This window comes from Lagopus leucura, unplaced genomic scaffold, assembly GCF_019238085.1.
Source record: "Lagopus leucura isolate 7727_CA_CO unplaced genomic scaffold, USGS_WTPT01 Super-Scaffold_100004, whole genome shotgun sequence".
NCBI classification, from domain to species: domain Eukaryota; kingdom Metazoa; phylum Chordata; class Aves; order Galliformes; family Phasianidae; genus Lagopus; species Lagopus leucura.
Genome location: NW_024962264.1, coordinates 39360120 through 39380541, shown reverse-complemented (window position 1 = coordinate 39380541; position 20422 = coordinate 39360120). Strand labels below are relative to the sequence as shown.

At 37.4% G+C, this 20422-nt stretch overlaps 1 protein-coding gene and 1 long non-coding RNA gene across 10 annotated transcripts in view; one reads left to right on the top strand and one right to left on the bottom strand.

Annotated features, from left to right (window-relative positions):
- Positions 1–20422, bottom strand: part of RAP1GDS1 (Rap1 GTPase-GDP dissociation stimulator 1) — an 86364-nt gene that overhangs the window by 29945 nt on the left and 35997 nt on the right. For 5 of the 6 annotated variants that reach the window (XM_042870577.1, XM_042870574.1, XM_042870575.1 and 2 more), the window contains 2 exons: positions 11272–11394; positions 8525–8650 (listed from right to left, as the gene is read on the bottom strand). In XM_042870577.1, coding sequence (XP_042726511.1) covers positions 8525–8650; positions 11272–11394 — 249 coding nt within the window. Of the gene's footprint in view, positions 1–8524; positions 8651–11210; positions 11395–20422 lie in introns of those variants that run through there. The other variant, XM_042870580.1, reaches the window with a different exon arrangement.
- LOC122179643 overlaps positions 1–20422 on the top strand; it is a 57962-nt gene that overhangs the window by 3023 nt on the left and 34517 nt on the right. For all 4 annotated transcript variants that reach the window (XR_006178780.1, XR_006178778.1, XR_006178777.1 and 1 more), the window contains exons 3-5: positions 2952–3141; positions 13632–13755; positions 19147–19241. This is a non-coding gene — a long non-coding RNA (uncharacterized LOC122179643). The remainder of the gene's footprint in view (positions 1–2951; positions 3142–13631; positions 13756–19146; positions 19242–20422) is intronic.

Here is a 20422-nt window from a genome sequence, read left to right as displayed (position 1 = left end):
GGAGGATGGGGAAGAGTTCTTTCTTCATACTTTGTTTTCATTTTCTGCTTTTTTTTATGGGACCCGTTTGTGTAGTTGTTTCTTTTTCACCATACATCTGCTTCTAGTGCTTATTCTTTCACCTGAAATCATAATTTTCTGTGACATCAAGCTGGTTGTTGCAGAGAAAATTATGATGTGACATTCATAAAATTATGAGTACATGTGGTAAAAAAAAAAACAAACAAAACAACAGGAGCAGAACTCCAAAGGAAGAAAGGGCCCACTTCCATGCTTTAAGTAATAAAATGAAAGAAAATTTAAAATTTTTGGGGCAAACCCTTTCCTAGCATAAAGCACACTATATGTGCAGATATTAGGAAAACCTTAATTACTTGAATTAACTGGGAGTTTACTATTACATTTTTCTATTTCATCATTTTGATGGTGAAACTTGTAATGCAATGCTGCCATTCAATTTTAATAATACTTGACTAGGCTTTTTATCTTGTTTGTGTATGCTTTTAAATCAGAGGATTCTGCACTCTCAGTTCTTTGCAGTCCACAACCCCACTGCAGAACACAGAGCAGCATTCCATTAATTTTATTTTTTCAAGGAAAGTAATTTCATGAAATTACATTGCACTGACTGTATTGTTTGCTGCTTTTTTTCTGCATCTTCTTTGCACTTGTCTACAAGCAACAGGGTATGGCAGCACTGTACTTTGGTATTAATGTTTTATGACTTGAATGGTCAAATTGATTTGGGATTGCTCGATTTGTACTGAAGTTCCTTTCCATTTATTTAATTACTTCAGGAATTATATAAATGCGATTACCAGAAGTACTTTTTTTAAAATTTGCTTGTTGATTAAAATCAATGACTATAGTCTTAATTTTTTTCTTTAATGAAGAAAAAACTCATCCTCAATTAGCCATGCCTGCTGCCAAGAGAAATACAAATCTTGTAGTTAGTTATCTCAAATTGCCAGCACCTATCATCAGTTCTAACTCCACCTTCATTGAGGGTGCCGCCTTAAAAAATGACTGCTAAAATAGTAAAGAGGTGAACAGTAAGCTTGAAATGCAAACAGAAAACTGTATTTTAATACAATGTCTTCAAAGACTGAAAAGGTGTAGCATCAGTCTTCCTGGATAAAATTGCTGCCAGCATATGTGCTGGGCAGTGACAACTGAAGCAGTGGTGTATGGGCCCAGAGGCTGCTACCAGACACAGAAGCCTTGTTCAGCTCAGGTACTGGACTGGCAGATGAAGGACAAAACAGCTACTAAAATAAACTGTCAGGTGTTCACTAACACTCACACAACTGCTTTATTTCAACAAATCACTTTAAAAAATGTTCAAACTGAAAACCTAGTGATATTTTTGGAAGATTTATTATATGTTAAATTTTGAGTGCCCTGTAGGGCATCAGTGCTAACAAGCCTTCCTCTCCCTTGGCAAGTATCATGGAATTTCAGTCAGGAGTTCGGCTGAACATTTGAAGGGACAGGCGAATGTGACAGTATCACAGTGTCCCTCGTGTAATGCTGTGGCAATAGCCAGAGGCAAGCCACACTGAAATTCTCAATTGATTTCCAAAAGCTATCTTGTTTTTTCCAATTCCTCTTCTGTCAGGTACAAGATAAATCACCTGTTTCTAATTTCAGTCAAAAGAACAAACGTAGTTCCACTCATGAATTCTGTTAAAAAGCAAGGAAACTAAACAGTATGAAAAAGTTAAAGTAGCTAAGCCTAAGACAGGCAAGAGGCCTTCTGGCTCAAGTGCAGCAGTTCTCTCTGCCTTCCTTCCCACTTGAAATGCTCACAGCAGATTCTTCTGCTGATTTTCTAACTCCATGCAACTCCTAAGTAATTGCACTGCAGCCAAAACAAATTACTCTAGGTTTATGAGAGTGTAAGTCACAACTAAATCCAGCCTATGCTTTTTACTTATGTATTATAAAATAAATAATGGAATCCAATTATACCATAACTCATCGAGCAGTTTTCCTACAATGGTAGGTGGGCATTTATAGCATCCCATGCTATTAACAGAATAAACCTGCACGCATTTAGATTTAGATTTCTCAGCTTCATCTGGCCACGAGCAAGGATCTGAGTAGACCAAAACCAAATGCCAAGCAGAGATTTTCTGCTGGGTGCTGCTGAAAGGAGCTCAGCATGAAGCTGAGCCTGGCATTGTGCAGGAGCAGTGCTGACAGCTGAAAGGAGCTGTGGTCCTCCAGCAAAGCAGTCAGAGAGGCAAATTCAAAGTGTGTGACCTACAGGGGTTTGAAATAAGGCCAAGAGGCAAAAAGCAAAACTGACTAACGAACAAAACATCACAAAGCACGTTTGCAGATCTTACTAGGCCCTGAGTAGTGAGGAAACAAGTGCCCTCGGAAAAGCTGTGGAGAGTCTTGGGTTTGGTTGGGTTAGGGGTAGTGCTGCCTTTGCCCAACAGTATGCAGCTATAGGGAGTGAGAAGATCTGGCCTTCTAAAGGGAGCAGCGTTCAGCCTGGTGACTGTAGGAGATGCTTCAATTTCAAGGGTTGCAGCTTGAGAAAGACCAGTAGTCTTTTGTTTTAGGAAATCTTTTACCTCCTTAGCAGAAGGCCGTTCACTGATTTGACTTTAGGGCATCAAGGAACATAAGGTGACTGTAGAACAGCCCACACTCAGGAGGCAAGGTGCTAAGATGTCATTGATAAATGAACTGGACACCATCTCAGGTAAGTAACCCCTCTGCAAGGAAGTAGGTACAGTTCTAGATAGCCTTCTCACACCCACCCTGACTTCTCAGGCTATTCTGCTGGCTGGACAACTGACAAAATGAGCAGCAGCCTCAGGATTAAGGGCGATGTTGGAATGTGAATAAAGCACAAACTTTAAAGACTGTGAATGAAATGCAGGAGGGGGAGAAAGTAAAGAACTGGAAAAAGTCTGCTTTGTTTCTCACTTTTATAGTCTTGGTTCCTGTACTGATAGAATACTGATCTACATATTCCAATAATCTTCCTGGAAAAAATAAGGAAAAGCAAAAAAACAGCATTGCAGAAAATATAGAGGACTCTTCATACCTGAACTCTTTGAAAGGCAAGAAAATCAGTCTCATATATTCATTTTAAAGACATGAAGAAGAAAGTGCAAATACATGGTAAATTGCATTTATTAATTTACTTTTCTTATGTGGGCTGCTTTTAAGTTTTGGCTTAAGTCATAAGAATTTAGTCGCTTGTCTCAATACGGTCAATATGTAGAACATAAGTTTGAAAAGAGTAATAGCCTTAGAAGGAGAATTCATGTTTTTGTCACCCTTCAAATGGCTCTTTCCAGTGCTCTAGGAAGATTTATTCTGATTCCATTTTAGACAACCATAAATTAAAATTATATTGTTTAATAGCTTCCTAAGAACATTCGTGACTAATTGCTGGTAAGTACTAAATATTACTGTGAAAGTATCTGTTGGCATGCATATGGTGTACTTGGTTTCTAGCTGATGCAATGCTTGTTCTGCTGAGGGTTGGAAAAAATACTGCATTATCAGGGACTCCTAGGTTAAAAAATACAGCATAGTTTTTAAAGACTCAGGCACTGCTTAGAGAGGACAGGTCTAGAGGTAACACAGTATTGCTGCACTATGTAAATTAGAATTTGACACCTCTCTCTGTAAACAATCAATTTTCAAGCAATTAATTACAACCTTTGGTCTCAATTTCATGATACTGCTTGATTCGTAGGTGGTATTTGCATTTGTTAAGGTCTGATACAAAGAAAAGTGAATGATTGTGGTAAGATGCTGCCTCGCTGCATGAATCAGGGTGACTTTCATAAAAATAATTAACCACTAGTATGTTATTATCAACACCAGTTGCATTTTAGGATTCTGCTGTTTTTCCATATGGTACTATGAAAGGCTATGCCATTTTTTTGAAGAAGAATGAATTTGATGCGTTTTCAGTATGCTTAATTCTTAAGTGTCTGGTTTTCAGCTTTAGATCCTGAAATTAAACTTGTCTTCTGAAAGATGTATGAAATTGTACAGTTGAGTAGTTTTGTGTTTTTTGTAAATAGCCTTCCTTCTGCAAGAGGTCTGTACATCCTTCTAGGATGGGCAGCCAAGTGTACGGAATACATAGCATCCCAGTTCTTTTGAACATAAGAGGTGGCATATTGTTCGTGGTCTAATGTTAAGGGTGGGATCAAGACAGATTTGGGTCTGTGTGAGAAGCCACAGAGGTCTTGCCATTAGTGCAGTATGACTAGGTTGATAGAAATGTATGACTTGGGAAACAAGAGAAGGATCCAGTGCATATCCTGCAGAAAAGCAGCCGTCAGAAGGCAGCCCTTACAGAATAGGTTGGCATTTTTAATTTCTCTCAAGTTCTACAGTTATTTATATCATGAACTGTAGTTGGTGAAAACGTGCATGCATGCTGGTGGTTTTGTGAAAAAACAAGGGACCAAATGGAGTAAATAGCAGTTGATCTGAGGACCCCTGAAGAGGTCTCTAACCTCTACCATTAATATGAATTTTATAGAAGTGCAGAATGGGATTTTTTTCATTTCTCTTATAAGATACATAGAGGGTTTATTTCACTGTGAAAGCTTTCAGAATATTTAGATGTTCTGAACAGCAAGAAGGAATTATTTCATAATGGGTAAAATCCTGTCTCAACTGAAGTCAACGTGAATTACTCATTCTGGCCCATGTGGTTTACAAATCAAGCTCTGAATATCCTAGCTTTTCACCACCTCTTATAATTATCACTTTAATATTACAATTACAGTACTTCCTACAGTGTGCTCAGTGTTGTATACAAATGTGGGAAAGTAGTCTGTCAACCAATCAGTTCAAAACTGGAGTGTTTTTCACACATGCTCATGCGGATCTTGGTTTTTGTAGCAAGAACTGTATTATGTTAAATAACCTTTCTCAATCAGTGGAGATGGTTTCATATGCAATATTTAGATCTCAAGATGTAGGGGGAACCTTTTGGACTTCTGGAAGTATGCTCTAAAATACCTGCAAGACCTATATCTATATAAGATCTATAACAGCTCTAAAAAAAAGAAAAATCTGGGAAGAATGACATGGGGTTTTTGGAAAGGAGAACAGTAGGAAGGTAGCTTTGATTTATTTCATGGAGAAAGAGTGGCAAAGCAACTACAAGATAGGTCCTATGTTCTGACTAGACAATGCCTAAGAATTTAGCTTTGCTTGTAAGCAGAAAGTAGCTGGTGGTAAAAAGGCATGAGTGGGCTAGGATTTTTCTATCTAGTAATAAAATTAAGACAAAATTCTGCTCCTGAGTGAGGCTGTGGAATCCATTGTCTGGGCATACAGAGGTTGAAGTGACTGTATTTGGTATAGGCTGTAGTTGTAGTGGGAGAGAAAGCAGGTGGGAGAATGAAGAGGATCACACCTCCATTTCTTTGCAGTTTTTGCTTTGACCAAGATTTGGGGAGCAAAGTGAATGTGGCATAACTACATAAAGCATTTAGAACAGTTACAGGCTGTACAGGAACATGCAGTAATGTATCTGTTCTTAAACTGTAGGACAGCATGGAACAGTTTGCATAGTGTGGTTGTTCCTGAGGTAAAATCTTTTTGGCTGCCTCAATTGTTTCTTTCATCTATGCTTATCAGAGGAAGGCTGGGAGACTAGAAGCCTCATCAGAACTAACAAAACTTTCTTCTACTCTGCTTTGCAGTGATATTTGCCTGTATTGGTGATGTTTAGAGACTACATAAAGCAGATATTTTCACAACATAAAAGCTTTAAGAAGGATGCTCTCATGGCTGCTTGGGATAAATCTGACCTATTTTTTTCTCTTTAATTGTTTATGAAATGCATTTTATTCTGTTGGGTTTTTTTTTTCTTCCCTTCTCAAAGAGTTTATTCAGCATTATTTTTAGGGGCCTAAAATTGGGGATCACATAGATGATAACACTGTGCATGTTACCCCAAACATAATGGAGAAGAGAATCCGTCACTAAGTAACAGCTTCCATTTCACGTTTTCAGTAAGGAAATCTTTCAGTATAATGTCTGGTCAGGAGGTGTGTAATTCCCATTTCTCTGTGGAAGGGTATTAAACCTGAGCATTTGGATTTAGCAATGGATACCTCTCCCACAGCAGCAGTGTTTCGGAAGTAACCAGTGGAAATGGCCTTGCCTTCATGCAGGAGAACTGAGAAACAGTGTCATTTTAATTTTATCAAGAGAAAATTATTAGGGAATTGTCTTTCTCTGCATGGTCATTTTGTTGGGGCTTTCCCCACAGAAAAAAAAACAAGAAACAAAAAACAAAAAAAAAAAAAACCCACTTTACTCATAGCTTTCATCCTGCATTGTACAGATTTCCCTCCAAAACAAAGACTTTATTAGCTCCTTTTGTCACTGACAAAACATTATGTTCTTGTTGATGTGAAATAGAGGATATTTGGGGCTTCCAATAAATAGAAATGTTGCTATGAGCTATTCGATATGGGCTTGACTTCAGACTTTTAGCCTAACACTGATTTAGGACTTTTAGAATGTTTTCCATTGTTGCATGCTATAATTGTATGGCTGTGGAAGTGAAAAAACAGTCATGCACATGGTAAAATAGAGTTCCTGAGGTGTTTGGGGTTTCTGCGGCAGTCCCAGTTATCAGAAAAATGACATCTGCTTTTGTGTCAGCTGAAAAGAAAAAGATGATCTATACAAAATGTCTGATTAGAACATGATTAAAAATATTGTCCTCCACATCTTGTCTTTGCTATATATTAAATATCTTTGTTAGGGAAAAGTAATTTATATAAAAATAAATTAGTCATAAATGAGAATATACTAAATTTTGTGGTAATAAGCATATTTAAAGTACTTGTCTTCAGTATGATTCTAGGATAAGTTATAGAATCATTACACTTTAAGATAACAATCAAAACAAAGCAGGATAGGGTGGATGCGATAAATAGGTTCCATGAATAGCCTCTTCCACTTAAATCAGAGATGCTGATTTGATTTTTGTGGTATTTTATTACAGCCTGTTCATTATTCTTATTTAAATGCACAGGGAGGGCTGTGACTGTCCTACAGGACTGCAGCAATACAAGGCATACAGAACATATCACTGTACTGTAGGTTTTTGTTCCACAAAAAGGCAGCACAAGGCATATAGTGCAACTTTTTCTGTGCTGTGTAAGCCCTGCACTGTAAAAGCAAGAAGCAATCCACATTACCCAATATTTGAAAACCATTTTCGTGTTTGCTTACTATATTTCATGTAAAATTGTGGGTTGAACAAAGAATGACATGAGTAGTTACACAGATTTTACCAACGTGAAATAAATCACTGCAACCTGGGACTGAGCTTTATATCACATATGACCCTGAAATAAAATTTAGTAAGTAAAATGTTATGGAAAGCTCAATAGTTTCTTCTTGAAGTTTCCACAGGGAAGCAGGTGTTTAGTTGATTGGTCACCTTAAACAAAACCCTAAATGAAAGAATTAAGTATTATCATCCTGAAGTGGTAGCTGTCTGCAAATGAAAACACCAGCATGGAAAATCTGATGAGCTTCCCTGAGGTCAGAGACAAGATAAGTAATTTCAAACAAGATAAAATGCAAATTTCCAAACTAGCTTGAAAAAAATTGTAAGACACTACCAATAATTCCAGTTTTGAAAGACAGCAATTCAGAACAGCAAAAACTTCTAGCAGATGTAAAATGTATCACAAAGAAAAACTCTTGCAATGCGAAATAAAACACTAAATCTGAAGATAACAAACTGCTTATGCAATTGCATTTCACTTCCCATATGCAGACATCCATAGGCTTCTAGCTACTTCATGTGAATACAGAGATTGCATTTTCAAAACACTGCATCCACTGGTTTGTTTTTGCAAATCATGTGTCCATGCATGCAATCCACACATGGAGTCAGAAGTGCATTGCAGTTTGCTAATGTGTGGCAATTCAAAATTTATTTTGACCACAAAAGAACTAAAAGTCGTCACCAATCCCCAAGTCCTGATTATCAAAATTAACCACATGTAATCTTGTTGCAATTGATTGGCCACTTAAGAATTCGGAGAATCAGCAACACAGCTGAAGCTTCCCTTTCAGCCACATGTGTAGCTCTGCACAGCTCTGAGACTGGCAAGATATGAATATTCCCTTCTCGCTCTGACTTCTCCCCTGTGAGCCTATTTGAGGGTAATTAGCCATTCAGGTCACTGTGTACGTAGCACTTGCACTCTCTGGAAAGCTAGTTTGTTACGTTTAAAACAAAAAGAGCCCTGAAGCCCATAAATCTTTTCTGATCTTATATCCAGTTGCATCATGATATCATAGCAGTTTTTTTATTCTTAGTGTCACAAAGGCATAATGCGAGTGCACTGTACAATGATCCTATGAAATCAGAACAGTTGTACAGTAAATAAAAATCTAGAAAAGAGGAACGTGAATGCCAGTAGACAACATAAATTCCCTTGGCATTTTTCTCCTTCTACCAGCATCATTACAAAATTCAGCATATTTCAACACTTACGGCTATCGTAGCATATATTGCCCAGGGCACGTCCTGTTTGCAGCAATACTTCCTGGTCTTTGCAGTTTAACATCTGCACCAAAGGAGGGATCAACCCAGCATCCACACATGGGTTCCGCATAAATTCTGCAAATGATGAAATACCTGTTAAAGAAAGCCTGCTATTTTCAGGTTCTTCCATTCTAGTTACCCTGGCATTGTGATGGGGCCTTTTGTAAGAGTACAGTCAAACAGTGCAAGTTCACGTGCAGGTTTCTAAAGAACAAACCCAACATCAGGATTTGGGCTTATGCTGTTTCTGTTATTTGTTAATTTAGAAGGAATTAAGAATATTTAATTGACTTCCATGGAAACTAATTTAACAGAGCTCAGGCTGAGCGTGTTTTAGAATCATAAAGAAATGCTGAAAAGAACAGAGAATCCACATCATTTTTCTCCATTCAAACTAAACATAAATTAAACTACTGATTTACACAAGAGATGACTCAAATTATCCAATAGAAGCAGCATTTTTTACCCTTTATTCCCATAGAGTTCTCCCAAAGCTTTTGCTTTAGAAAAAAAAAAAAAAGAAAGAAAGAAAGCTAAGTAAAAGGTTCTTTATTTGAAGGTAAGGAATAAGAAATTCAAGAGGGATTTATGTGCGACTTTCCTCTTGGGAGGAAAAGTAAAGAACCCATTTGCTGGGTAGCTTTTTGTATTTCCGTCCCTCTTTCCTACTATGTCCCTCTTTGCCAGGGAACCAAAGAATTCTCTTCAATCTGTGCAAGTCACAGGTAGACAGTTATCCTGAAATAATCTGGATGCTGCTCTCCAGGACGATCTATAGTTAGGCAGGCTGTTCTTTTTACAAGGGAAATTTACAGAAGCAGCCACTCAGACACTTGTGGAAGCTGAGTAGTTTACTTTGAGGCACCATCAGAGATATAGCACTGTAGTAGGCAAAAGGTCAGTACATTTTTTATTTGTTGTGAATTACAAATTACGTCTCTTCTTGATCTTGCACTGTCTTGGATCTTTCACAACCAGTTTACTTTTGTGTTGCTTAGTCATATATAATGAATGAACTAGGATGTACAATCCTTACACAAAGAGATGAGAAAGCTTTTCTGACTTTGGATCAACAGAATCCCAAAAGCCAACACCTCAAAGAATTCATAAAAGTACCAAACACTTTAGATATTTTCTTTGATGTGCCTTTTAAAACATACTTTGATGTTTCCTTACTATAGGAATTTCTACCTTTTGTAGTTCATCATGTAGTATTGTTTTAGCTAAATAAGTAATTGTCATGGAGACAACCAAACCTCCTGTGCTGATAAACATTGACATATCACCAAGCAGATGAAGAAACATCTTTGTATTTGCACGCATCTAACAGAAGATGATAGCCAGTAAAATTGACCCCTAAAACACTGAACTTTCAGAAACTGTAAACAGATACTGTACTGTGATAAATGAGATGGCCTAAATGGTGATACTATCACTTATCGTTACCAGATTGGATGTCCTTGTAACTTTTTATCTATTTTTTTATCACTCACTTTCTTATCTATCTCAATGTTTATTTACTTAACATATTACTTTCACCCCTCTGTCTTCTCTGCCCCCTCAACTTCTTCCTCTCTTAATTGCCAATGAAAGCTCTTTTCCATTCCTCAGCTTCTCTCTGCATCATTTTATTTTATACTCACTGCTTTATCATAGTTTCTACATCATCAATCATATAATTTTTATAACTTCTGATCTGTGAGAGGAAATAGAAACTTGTTCTATTCTTAAAACATCTAGATCAGTCTGTGCAGCTGTTTAGGGTCTTGCTCAAGCAGTGAGAAGTGTTCACTCCCTCAATCTGGAGTGAACAGAAGCTTTCAGTCTCCCATTCAGAAAAAAAAATAGGCAATATGCTGTGGAAGCTTGTGTTTATCAAGGTCATGTAAAGGTATGAAGTAAAAGAAGTGGTGCCATACATGGCAAAACTCTGTTGCTGTCTCACAGGTATGTAGTAAAACTGCAAACATATTTGCACAGAAGTAATAGATGAAAAAGAAGGTAACCAAGAGCAAAGTCATTTAGGTTTCCACTATCCTGGAGGAAAAATGAAGCAGATCCTTTAAAGGAAACACTGAAGAATCACTTAAAAAGTTAGGAGGGGAATGACTGAACAACAGAGTAACATAAACCAATCCAGGACAAGACTTCAAAAGAGGGATTTAATTGTTTTGTAGTACTACAGATTATAAAGATGGTCTTATTCCTAAGTCTGGCAAAGAAGAGAAGACCTCAAAAAAGAATTTAAAAGCTGGGAAGAGAAACTCCAGGTACCAAAAGCATCTGAGCCTTCAGTGTGCTCAAACTGGAAAAAACATGACTGTAGGTGGTCCCTTATATATTCTACGGCTGTAACTGTGCGTGCTACGTGTAACAGTGTGCACAAATGATGCATATCTTTTCTTCTTTATACATTTCAAAAAGCCAGTGACGTGCTATTTCTGTCCAATAACATTGCTGATTATCTTAAAAACTAAATAGCATGGAAGTAAGGACTAAAAATATTCCAGCAGCCAAATGCTGTTTTGATTGTACTGAGAAAAAAAATTTGACACAATAAAAACAAAAAGTGAGAGGGAGAGATATGAAAGATGTCTAATCTACAAAATGAAAACATAAATGAAGTAAAACATACTGACAAGTGAGGTGAAAAACTGAAGATGTTCCAGCAGAAAAGTTCTTGTAGAAAACCTCACCATTTCTGGCTACTTCTGCTATGATGTTAGCTACTTTTGCTGTGCAGGAAGACTGTGGCATCAACAGACTCGCGAACACCTGAAGAACTCCACTTTTCTGGATTTTTTCACTTGTCTCCGTATCTGAAAAACATCACACAAAAATGACTTAAGCATCAGCTTGCTTGGAGAAGGAAAAGGAAGAAAAAGAATGTAAATCTTCTCAAATGTAATTCTCAACGTTATTGCTTTCCAATATACAAGCAGACATATTTCAGTGATCATGTTTGCTTTGCATGATGCATTCATGGAACTTTATACTTTGCCATTCAGAATCAATCCTTATGGGTGACTGCTTATAAGTAAATATACAAACATACTCATGCATGCACTGAGCCACGACTGGAGAGAGGGAGAAAGATTAAAGGCCATGGAGTGATATGATCTGCAGCAGCCTGAAATACTGTGTAAAAATCAAGAAATGGTGCTCTGAAATGTATAATTATGGAAAACATTCAAAGAATGATGGGGATATCCCAACATCTGAGGGCTCAGTGTAATGCAGAAATCAGAAACTGGAGGAGAGCTAAGCAGATCCTAGTGTAGACCTCATTTATACTCAATATGTGTATCTTCTGTATTACTTTGCTAGGCTATGGTAGCTCCAACACAGTCCCAGTAGAAGGGAAAAGGAAAAATAACACTCAGATTGCAGATTTCAGAACAAATCATTTCCTCTTTCTGCCTGTTTTACAGAAGGAATTGTGCAGTTGCTCCATAGTAAAGGCCCCACATACCATTACTAGCCTGCAGCTCTGTACAAATTGTAAATGAACTTTGATTCACTGCAGTTAAAGATCAGGTACTGGATACTAAAACCTATCTTGCAAATGCTTTCAAATAGTTTGCAGTTTTGAGTTAAGTATTAGTGTGATAGATTATTAGATGGCAGCTACCGCTTCAGAATGCAGCATAGAAGCCCAGGAAGTCATCTGGAGTAGCAATGTGCAATCATTTCTTAGCTGTGCTTCACCTGCAAATAGTTAACAGCACGTCATTGGGCTCACCATCTCTTCTGTCCTCCTCTTCCCTCCTCTTTCCTCCTATTCCTATTCTTAGTGTTGCCATTGCCTTTTGGCCTCCAAGACAACCCACTTTAAGCGCAGGAGAGCTGCATTGGGTTCACCCTGCAGAGAATATGAATTAGAGGGGGAGAATTCAAGTCTGGCTTGCAATTCTGCCTGAGCTCTGTATTTGTTGTATTTGTTCTCTTGCGATGTTGGTCTCTGACTAGGACCACCCACTACAATATGGTGACATCTGATCACCAACAGATTAGGTAAAAACCAAAGATTGATTAATGTCAACATACACATAATGTACTAGTTGTTACTGATCTATTTGCAATCTAGTTAACTGATTTTTTAACATGTATTGAGAACTCCTCTCAGAAGATCCCCTGTAAAACAACTTCCAACTGATATGGAAACTTTTTCAAGTTCTGACATTAGCATACGCATTGTTAGCTGTGTTCTCCCATGGATATGTATGAATGAAATGAAAGTTTGAATTCAGAGAAATCGTGTCAAGATTACAGACTGTTCCAGACACAGTCTATTAAAGGAGAGATGACTCTCCCTTGAGTTCAAAATTGAAAGGACAAAAATGTAGGTATCTGTGAGCCCAATGTGATTTTAACCACAGTTAGTGGGCAGGAGACATTAATGCATTTTTCTCTACTGTGCTGCTGAGACATACAATCTTATTTTATGAGCTGTAGTTTGATGGACTTATTACTGCCAAAAAATAAATTACACAACTGGAACAAAATATTTCTTGCAAGAAATGGGAAAATAAAACAAAGTGCTTCTCCAGGCCAGGTGTGTGTAGCAGATAGGCTCTGATTTATTTTATTCTCATAAGTAAGTGTGTATCAATAAAAACACGGTGCATAATAGACCTGTTGTAAATTGAGATATCAGCTACCTGGTATCCCATAGATGAAAACAGGACATTCACTTCCATTTTGTGTGTTTGTTTGTTTGTTTCTTTTTTTTTTTTTTTTTAAGATCTTGAGCAGTACAGGAGCCACACCTGTATACACTTCCTCCTTCAGAAAACCAACATCCCATTGGTTCTGGCTGAGCACCAATGTCAAAACTTTGCTTGTTACAATGTGCTGAAATACACTGATTCATTTCTTAAGATATACAATTAAAAGACAATTTAGGTATAGAAACTCAGCTTTTTTTTGGAGGGCTTTTGAAACTCTTACAGAAGGAAGGGTATTTTAATTGCAACAACTTGGCTTATATATAAACTTTAAGTTGCTTTGTTATATCTAGCTATTTTGCTCAATATTCTTTGTATTTTTCTTAAAGAAGGAGGACTTAACGACAAGCAAACGATACATGGACATGCTCTGTGGAAAGCAGGACATCCAAATGAAGATCTTCAGCAATTATTTCACTTGACTGAAGAGTCTCCTGAACATTCGCTTTCCAGGTACTAACAGTTCAAACATGTCTGTAGAAAAAAAATAACAAATTGGAGGTTTTAAAACAGGGATTTGGCAAGAATTGGAAATTGGTACCCCTGAATTCTTCCCTTTACTCTCTTCATGGACTGGAAAAGGTTTGCTTTCTTGTTTCTCTGTGTATGCAAGAAAGAAGTAATATTTGCAAAAGATGCGCATCTGCTGCATGCTAGCTTCATTCTGGGCTTCCTAGTAAATAATTTGAGGCTATATTATTTTGGAATCTTATTTCAGGTGTCATCTTTTGAATTGTTTCAATGTATTGTCAATTGTAGCTGAGACATGTAAAAACAAACGTTTCTGCAGGAGCAAGTGAGATCTAGACAAAACCTCTGTGATGTAATCTCCTTTTATGCTTTCTGTAATGGTGAAAAAGGGAAGTATAGCCAGCATTAATGATGTATTAACAAGCTGCCATTTTAACTCCTTCAGCAGAACTACACTTCCTCACAAATTTGTTCAATTTCTGTGCTAAGAAAACCTGACAACCTAGGCTGCCTGATATTAGGGTGCTGTACCTCAAAAAATCCTTTTGTTATAAATATACATCCAGATTACATCTGCTTTCCTTTAAAGCCTGATTTTCAACTTGCAAGCACAAGCCACCCACAGAGTACCTACTGCTCTTATCTTGAAGGAAAGGAACTGTAGGGCTGTGATAATGCTACTTTAGAAACAGTCCTTTTGCACACAATACAGTATAATGCTGTGCCATGGCAAGCATAATTGGGGGAAAAAACCCTAAGGTCAAACCTGCAGCTTTGGATGTCTCTTCCTATCACTAGATATCAAGATGAAGAATATGTTAGATCACACAGTGCCAAAATCTTATTAATGTCATAATAGTGTGATTAAAATGTCAATATCTTTGCTTTTCATGGTTTTTGCAGTGCCTGCAGTCAGAATAATAAAGGGTGTGAGCAGGAAATTCTTTAATGTCGTGGATCAGAACGGGAGAGCTGAGCACCAGGGCTATCAGAGTGCTTAATTAAGTAGCAGAAATCGTTACAGGAAAAGATCCAATTAGATTGTATGCTCTCCTCTCTTGGCTCTATTTCCTGTTAAGTTTTACTCCTCTCTGTATCACTCTTTTCTCATCTCTGCATCATTTTCCACATCTTCAAGTGAAAGAAAAGGCAGGGAGCAGGAAGGAAAAGGTTTATCTGTCACAAATACTGCTACTTTGCACTCACAGGCAGCAGAAAAATATTGGTGCACAGTTCGTTTGAACAATGAATTTAAATTGTACTACTACATGGTTTTTTTCGGTGCATACAACTTCTCATTCCAGCAGAAAAAGAGTATGAAATAATATAAGTGAGGGCTATCACTGCAGCAATGCCTGCGTTGTAGAGCTTTACATGAGAGAAGAACCGTAAATGAGCAGCTCCATTAGTGTCCTCTTTATTAAGCCAACCGTGTTTGCAGAGTACTTTTTGGAAAAATGTACGTATTTCTAGCTGAAGAGATGTTTTATAAACCTCCAGAAACCACTGTAGGAAGTTACCATGGCTTTATAATGTCCCTCTCACATGTGCTCTCATCAGAAAGAGGAGGATGAGCATATGAATAAATAATAATGAACCACATATATAACAGGAGAGGAACCTTTCATCGGCTCACTCACATAGCAGAATGGAAGGAGCAAGAGATGTATTCCTAACTGGTACATCCTCTGTCCACCACAGTAGAAAGAAAAAAGAAAAAAGGTTCACGTGACCAAGAGCTCACATGGTATTCTGCCTTCCTGTCCCTCTGTAGCCCTCCTGCTGTTTTTTTCCATACCACAAAATGGAGATTTTGGTCTGACTAAATGAACGCAAAAAGAGCCTCTGGAAAACAAATGATGTGATCTTCTGCAACAAGGATCTGCATCACAGAGGAAGGAGCCAAAAAGACCACTCCAATAATTATTTCTTTTTAAAAAATGAATATATACAATTAATACTATATAAAAAGAAAGAATATATACAATTAAACGCATAAATATATCTTCTGTTGGCAGCTCCTCCCCATAAATATAATCTGCTTGCTCACACATCCTTCAAATTAAAGCCCTAAGAGGGAGGGAGGATTCTCCCTCAGCTTTGTGAACACTTTCATTATGGAGTTTGCTCTGTTCTGTCTACGGCAGCAGCAATAGGGCAACTTCAGCTCTTATTTTTAATGAAGAGAAGGAGATAGTGCACAGATGTTGGTAATTAAAATCTCAGCTCTAACAAGGAAGGAAGGACAGATGGAGAGACCAATTCACCAACCAGCTAGCTGCATGATTCCTGCTGATTAAATTCTCCAGGAGCAGTATCCAAAGAAAAAAAAAACGAATTGTAGGATGAGACCCATGCCTTGAACAGCCTGTTGCAGGTACCAATGAAGTGAGTTAATAAACATACACACCAGCTTTGCCTCCCATGAAGAAATATGCACATTAAAACTTCCATGGGTGCTTTGCAGCACAAGGCAGCATATTAAAATTAAGCAGCTAGGATTCTCTTATCCTGAACTGTATCTAGTTTAGCACCCAGATATGTGGTTTGGTGGATTTATTTGAGCTCTTAATTCTCCCTGTCCACCTTTCTGCAGGAAGTAACCACTTTAGTAGCCCAGTTGTTTAAATAGTTTGATAATTAGTGCCTTAGTTACCTTCTTCATTGCCTGGCATCTTAGCACAAATGTCATCCGTGAGCGATTCTATGATTCGTACTCAGTCTGTGTGGACATTTTAATCTGCCTCCTCCACTACTTGTACAAACTGGGTTCAATACAAGACCTTGGGTAAAACCTTAAGCACCCCCTCATGCTTTAGTTTTTCAGTCTGTACAACAAAAATACAAGGCCCATAGTGTAAAATCCTTTTTCCACATTTAGTTAAGTTCAGAAATGAAATGAGATTTAAAAGCTGTCTATTATACATGCAGGAAATGTTTCATATTCCTTTAAAGCAATCTCTTAAGAGTGCTCTCAAACAAGATCAAATGCCTACTGAAAAATTATCCCCAGTGCTTACTGGGCAACTGCCTACAAACAAAGGTTTTTTTCTTAGCCACTGATGTTTCAAAAAAGTTTTGTTGCCAAAGCAGCATAAGGAAAAGCTTAATCTAAAAAGAAATCGTATTTGTAAGTCATAAGGGACAGAGCTGCCAAAGCTAAGAATGAAAAAAAAAAAAAACAAAAACAAAAACAGAAGAGGCCTTTTCCATTGCTTCTGCACTGCACTTCAAAAATCTAACCTAAAAAAAATATTTTTATATTCTATTACCTGAAACTACTGTTCACTGAAGTCTTCTGAGAAGAAAAAATATTTAACACTTAATCTTTATTTGGCACACTGTATATACAATGAATAGCCCTTGGAATTTAACACTTGGATAAACATCATTTAACCATGTGGCACTAACAATACACATCACTATTAAGGGGAATTTATGTAAAATATAACCCTACTAAGCAACAGTGATTACCATTCAGTATCATTAAGCTAGGCCAGTTTACTGGGAGACAGTCCAATAAAAAGCAGTTGCTTTGATTTAGTATGTTGAAATTAAATATGTATACTGTAATATTGTATAATACACAGCATTTGTGTTGAAACATTTCTGCATTGTGTTATACGGTGCCTTGAAAACACAGTTTCATGAGCTAAGATGCAACAAGCATCTGCAGCAAGAAGAAGGAACAATTTATAACACAGTATTTGAGACAAAACTCCCTTACAAAACATCCATCAGGATTCCCAGTTTTCAGAAAAGCATTTGACTGTAAGTCTTATTAGCTAAACTTATTGGACTTCAATGAGCTTAACTGGCTGAGCTGGCCCAATAAGATTTGAACTTCTGGCTCTGCTACACGAGATCATCTGTATCCAAGGCTGACTAGAAATTCTAGCTTGTCTGAATATGTAAGTCTAAGATGTGGTCATTTCAGTTTGGCAGTTTCCCTACTAACAAACCCCTACTGCTGAAGCAGCTGTTCTGCCAAAAGCTAGAAAAACAAGTAAGGTGTTTTTGCTGGGTAATGTTACTTTCAGAGGGATGTGATGTAAGGTAGTGTAGCAAAGGAATATTTTAGCCAATAGAAACAGCATCTGTTCTAAGACAGTCTTCATCTTTTCCAAGCCTTCTCTAGCAGAATATAAAGCCTTCCTCAGAGTTTTATGTACCATCTTCATTTTCTCATCAAAACTCACTCTATGAAAATGCTCCTGTCAAATTTCTTCCCCTGTAATTCGCTACCACCTAGACTTAATATCTCTGTAAACACACAACTGATTTTTATGCTTACCAATCAAAATATCCTTTGTCATGAGAAATACTCCTAATTATGCTAAATGATATCTTATTTCCTGCAAATTGGATGTTAAATGTAATTCAACTATAAATGCTGAATGCTTATGTTATGCTTTTTGCTTTACTTTTTATTGCATTATATTCCCCGTCACGGAGACCAGGTTTATATGATGCTCAGCAAAGACAGTGTGCTAAGAAATAAACTTTGAAGAAAGAATACTTTTCTTGACAGCTGCTGTCATATAAGAATCGAGACTGATGGTGCTGCAAAACAAAGCAATTGAAAAAGGAGCGGCTTTATATCCAAATGTTTGAAGTACTCTGTCATCCACAAGGGCTGCTCTGAAAGTAATGCCTCCTATATTATTGTCCCATAGCAGATGAATGGTGGTATGGCAGCAGAGGCTGAACCTTCCCAACCAATTCCATTACATTCTGTTGCCTTTTAACAGGTGGAGCACTCTGACTTAATGGCATCTGACATGGGAGTGCGTATGAATGCAAATGTGTGTCACTGAATTCCTCCATATGGAAAAAATGGCACCCAGTGACATTCACTGACACTTGCTGAACACTTATGGAGACCAAAGAGTGGATGTGAGCACAGTGAGGCAGTGGGTGGTGTGTTTCAGCAGCAGTGAAAGTGCCATGAAAGACAAGCTATGTTCTGGACAGCCATGCACAACAATCATACCATGAAATGAAGAGTGTCTCGATCAGCTCATCCTCATAAATTGGCTAACAGTGGTGACTATGGTGAAAAAAGAAAAAATAAGAAAAAAAAAAAAAAAAAAAAAAAGCATGTTGTGGCTGAGAATTTGCTCTATAAAATAGTGTTATTGTGCTCTTTGTAGCTGTTGCAGTTTTCATGGAAATAAAATGGAGGCATTACTTTTGGAGCAACTTATGCACATAACTTTTTACAAGTTATAACTCAGGCTCAATGGGACTAACAGTACATAGGAGTTTGTCAATTTGTCCTTAAAGGTAAGAATATTGGCAAATGCTGGCAGTGTCACAACCTTTCTTTCTATTTCTTGAACTAATTTTACTCTGTTCTCAACTTTCATGCAGCAGTAACTGAGTGAAATCAGTAGAAATTCTGAGTGTGAGCAGCTGCTGCAGAAGGCAGTGGGAATTATGGAGATTCAGCATCCATCGCCACTCAGGTACCTGCATTTAATTTGATGACTTTCTTTCAAAAATTTTAACTTTACATCTGTCCTGCCCTTCCTTCATTTCTTTCCTTCCTTTAAAAACATGCACTGCTTTTATTCCTTGCTACTCCTCTACTTAGTCTCATATTTTTCCATTTCTACTCCCCCTCCCTCTCTTGGTTTGAGTAGACAGATTCAATTAATTATCTCTGCATCACCGAATCCAAAGACGCTGGGTCAAGACTTAGCAGCTGCCAAACAAATACCACTTCATGTCTCCAATATGCACAGAAAATGTGCTGTTCAAGGTGCTACAGGTAGCTCAGTGCTACAGGGCAAATACTTCTAATGTTGGCCTTGATTCTGCTACTTATTAATAAGCCAACAATTAACTGGTATCATTGTTTGCTCACTCATTTTGTGTTCTCCCGCCATTGTTGCCTGCTGGCTTGTGTTCTTGCAGCTTACTTGTTAGTAATGAGGATTAAATTGGTCAGTGCTCTTACGTGAAATAACAGTATCCAAAAGTTAATCCTATACTTGAGTGTCAAAATAGTGCCTATAGGTGGTTACTGTTTTATTTTAGGTTCTAATGCTGTGCAGAGGTTCACACTGTTACTTGATAACAATCCACATGAAATGACACATCTCATCTTACTCTCACTCTGCTCAAATCTGACTGCAAAACTGGAGAAGTTTATGGCCAAGTTTGCTTGAGCAAGCTGTGAAATGCTCAGGTTTTCCTCTATACTTCAGGAAGGGAAATGAGTTAGCTTAAAATGCCTCCACAATGGGAATGAATGAAATTTATATGTAATTCTTATTTCTTAGAATAACTCTGCTAGGATAGAACATTCTACAAATTATTCTTTTCTGTGTTTGGGTGGGAGAGTAGCCAAGCTTTTACTTTCCTGGGAACAAAACGTGAAATGACCCCTGCTTAAACACTAAACAGGCACAGAACTTTTCTAAAACCACATGGCAGTTTGATGTGCTAAAAGTTCAGTTTATAGGTGCTTGTCTGACTTGGTGAAGAATGAAATAAGAGCACGTATGTTGAACTGCCCAAAATGTACAAAAAGGAAATAGAAAATATAGGTAAATTTTTTAAAAAGTAGCTTTTCCCTTGAATCAAAGGCATTAGTGGTGACATTTGAAATATTTCAGAGAAGTGTATCTTTTTAGTATAAGTA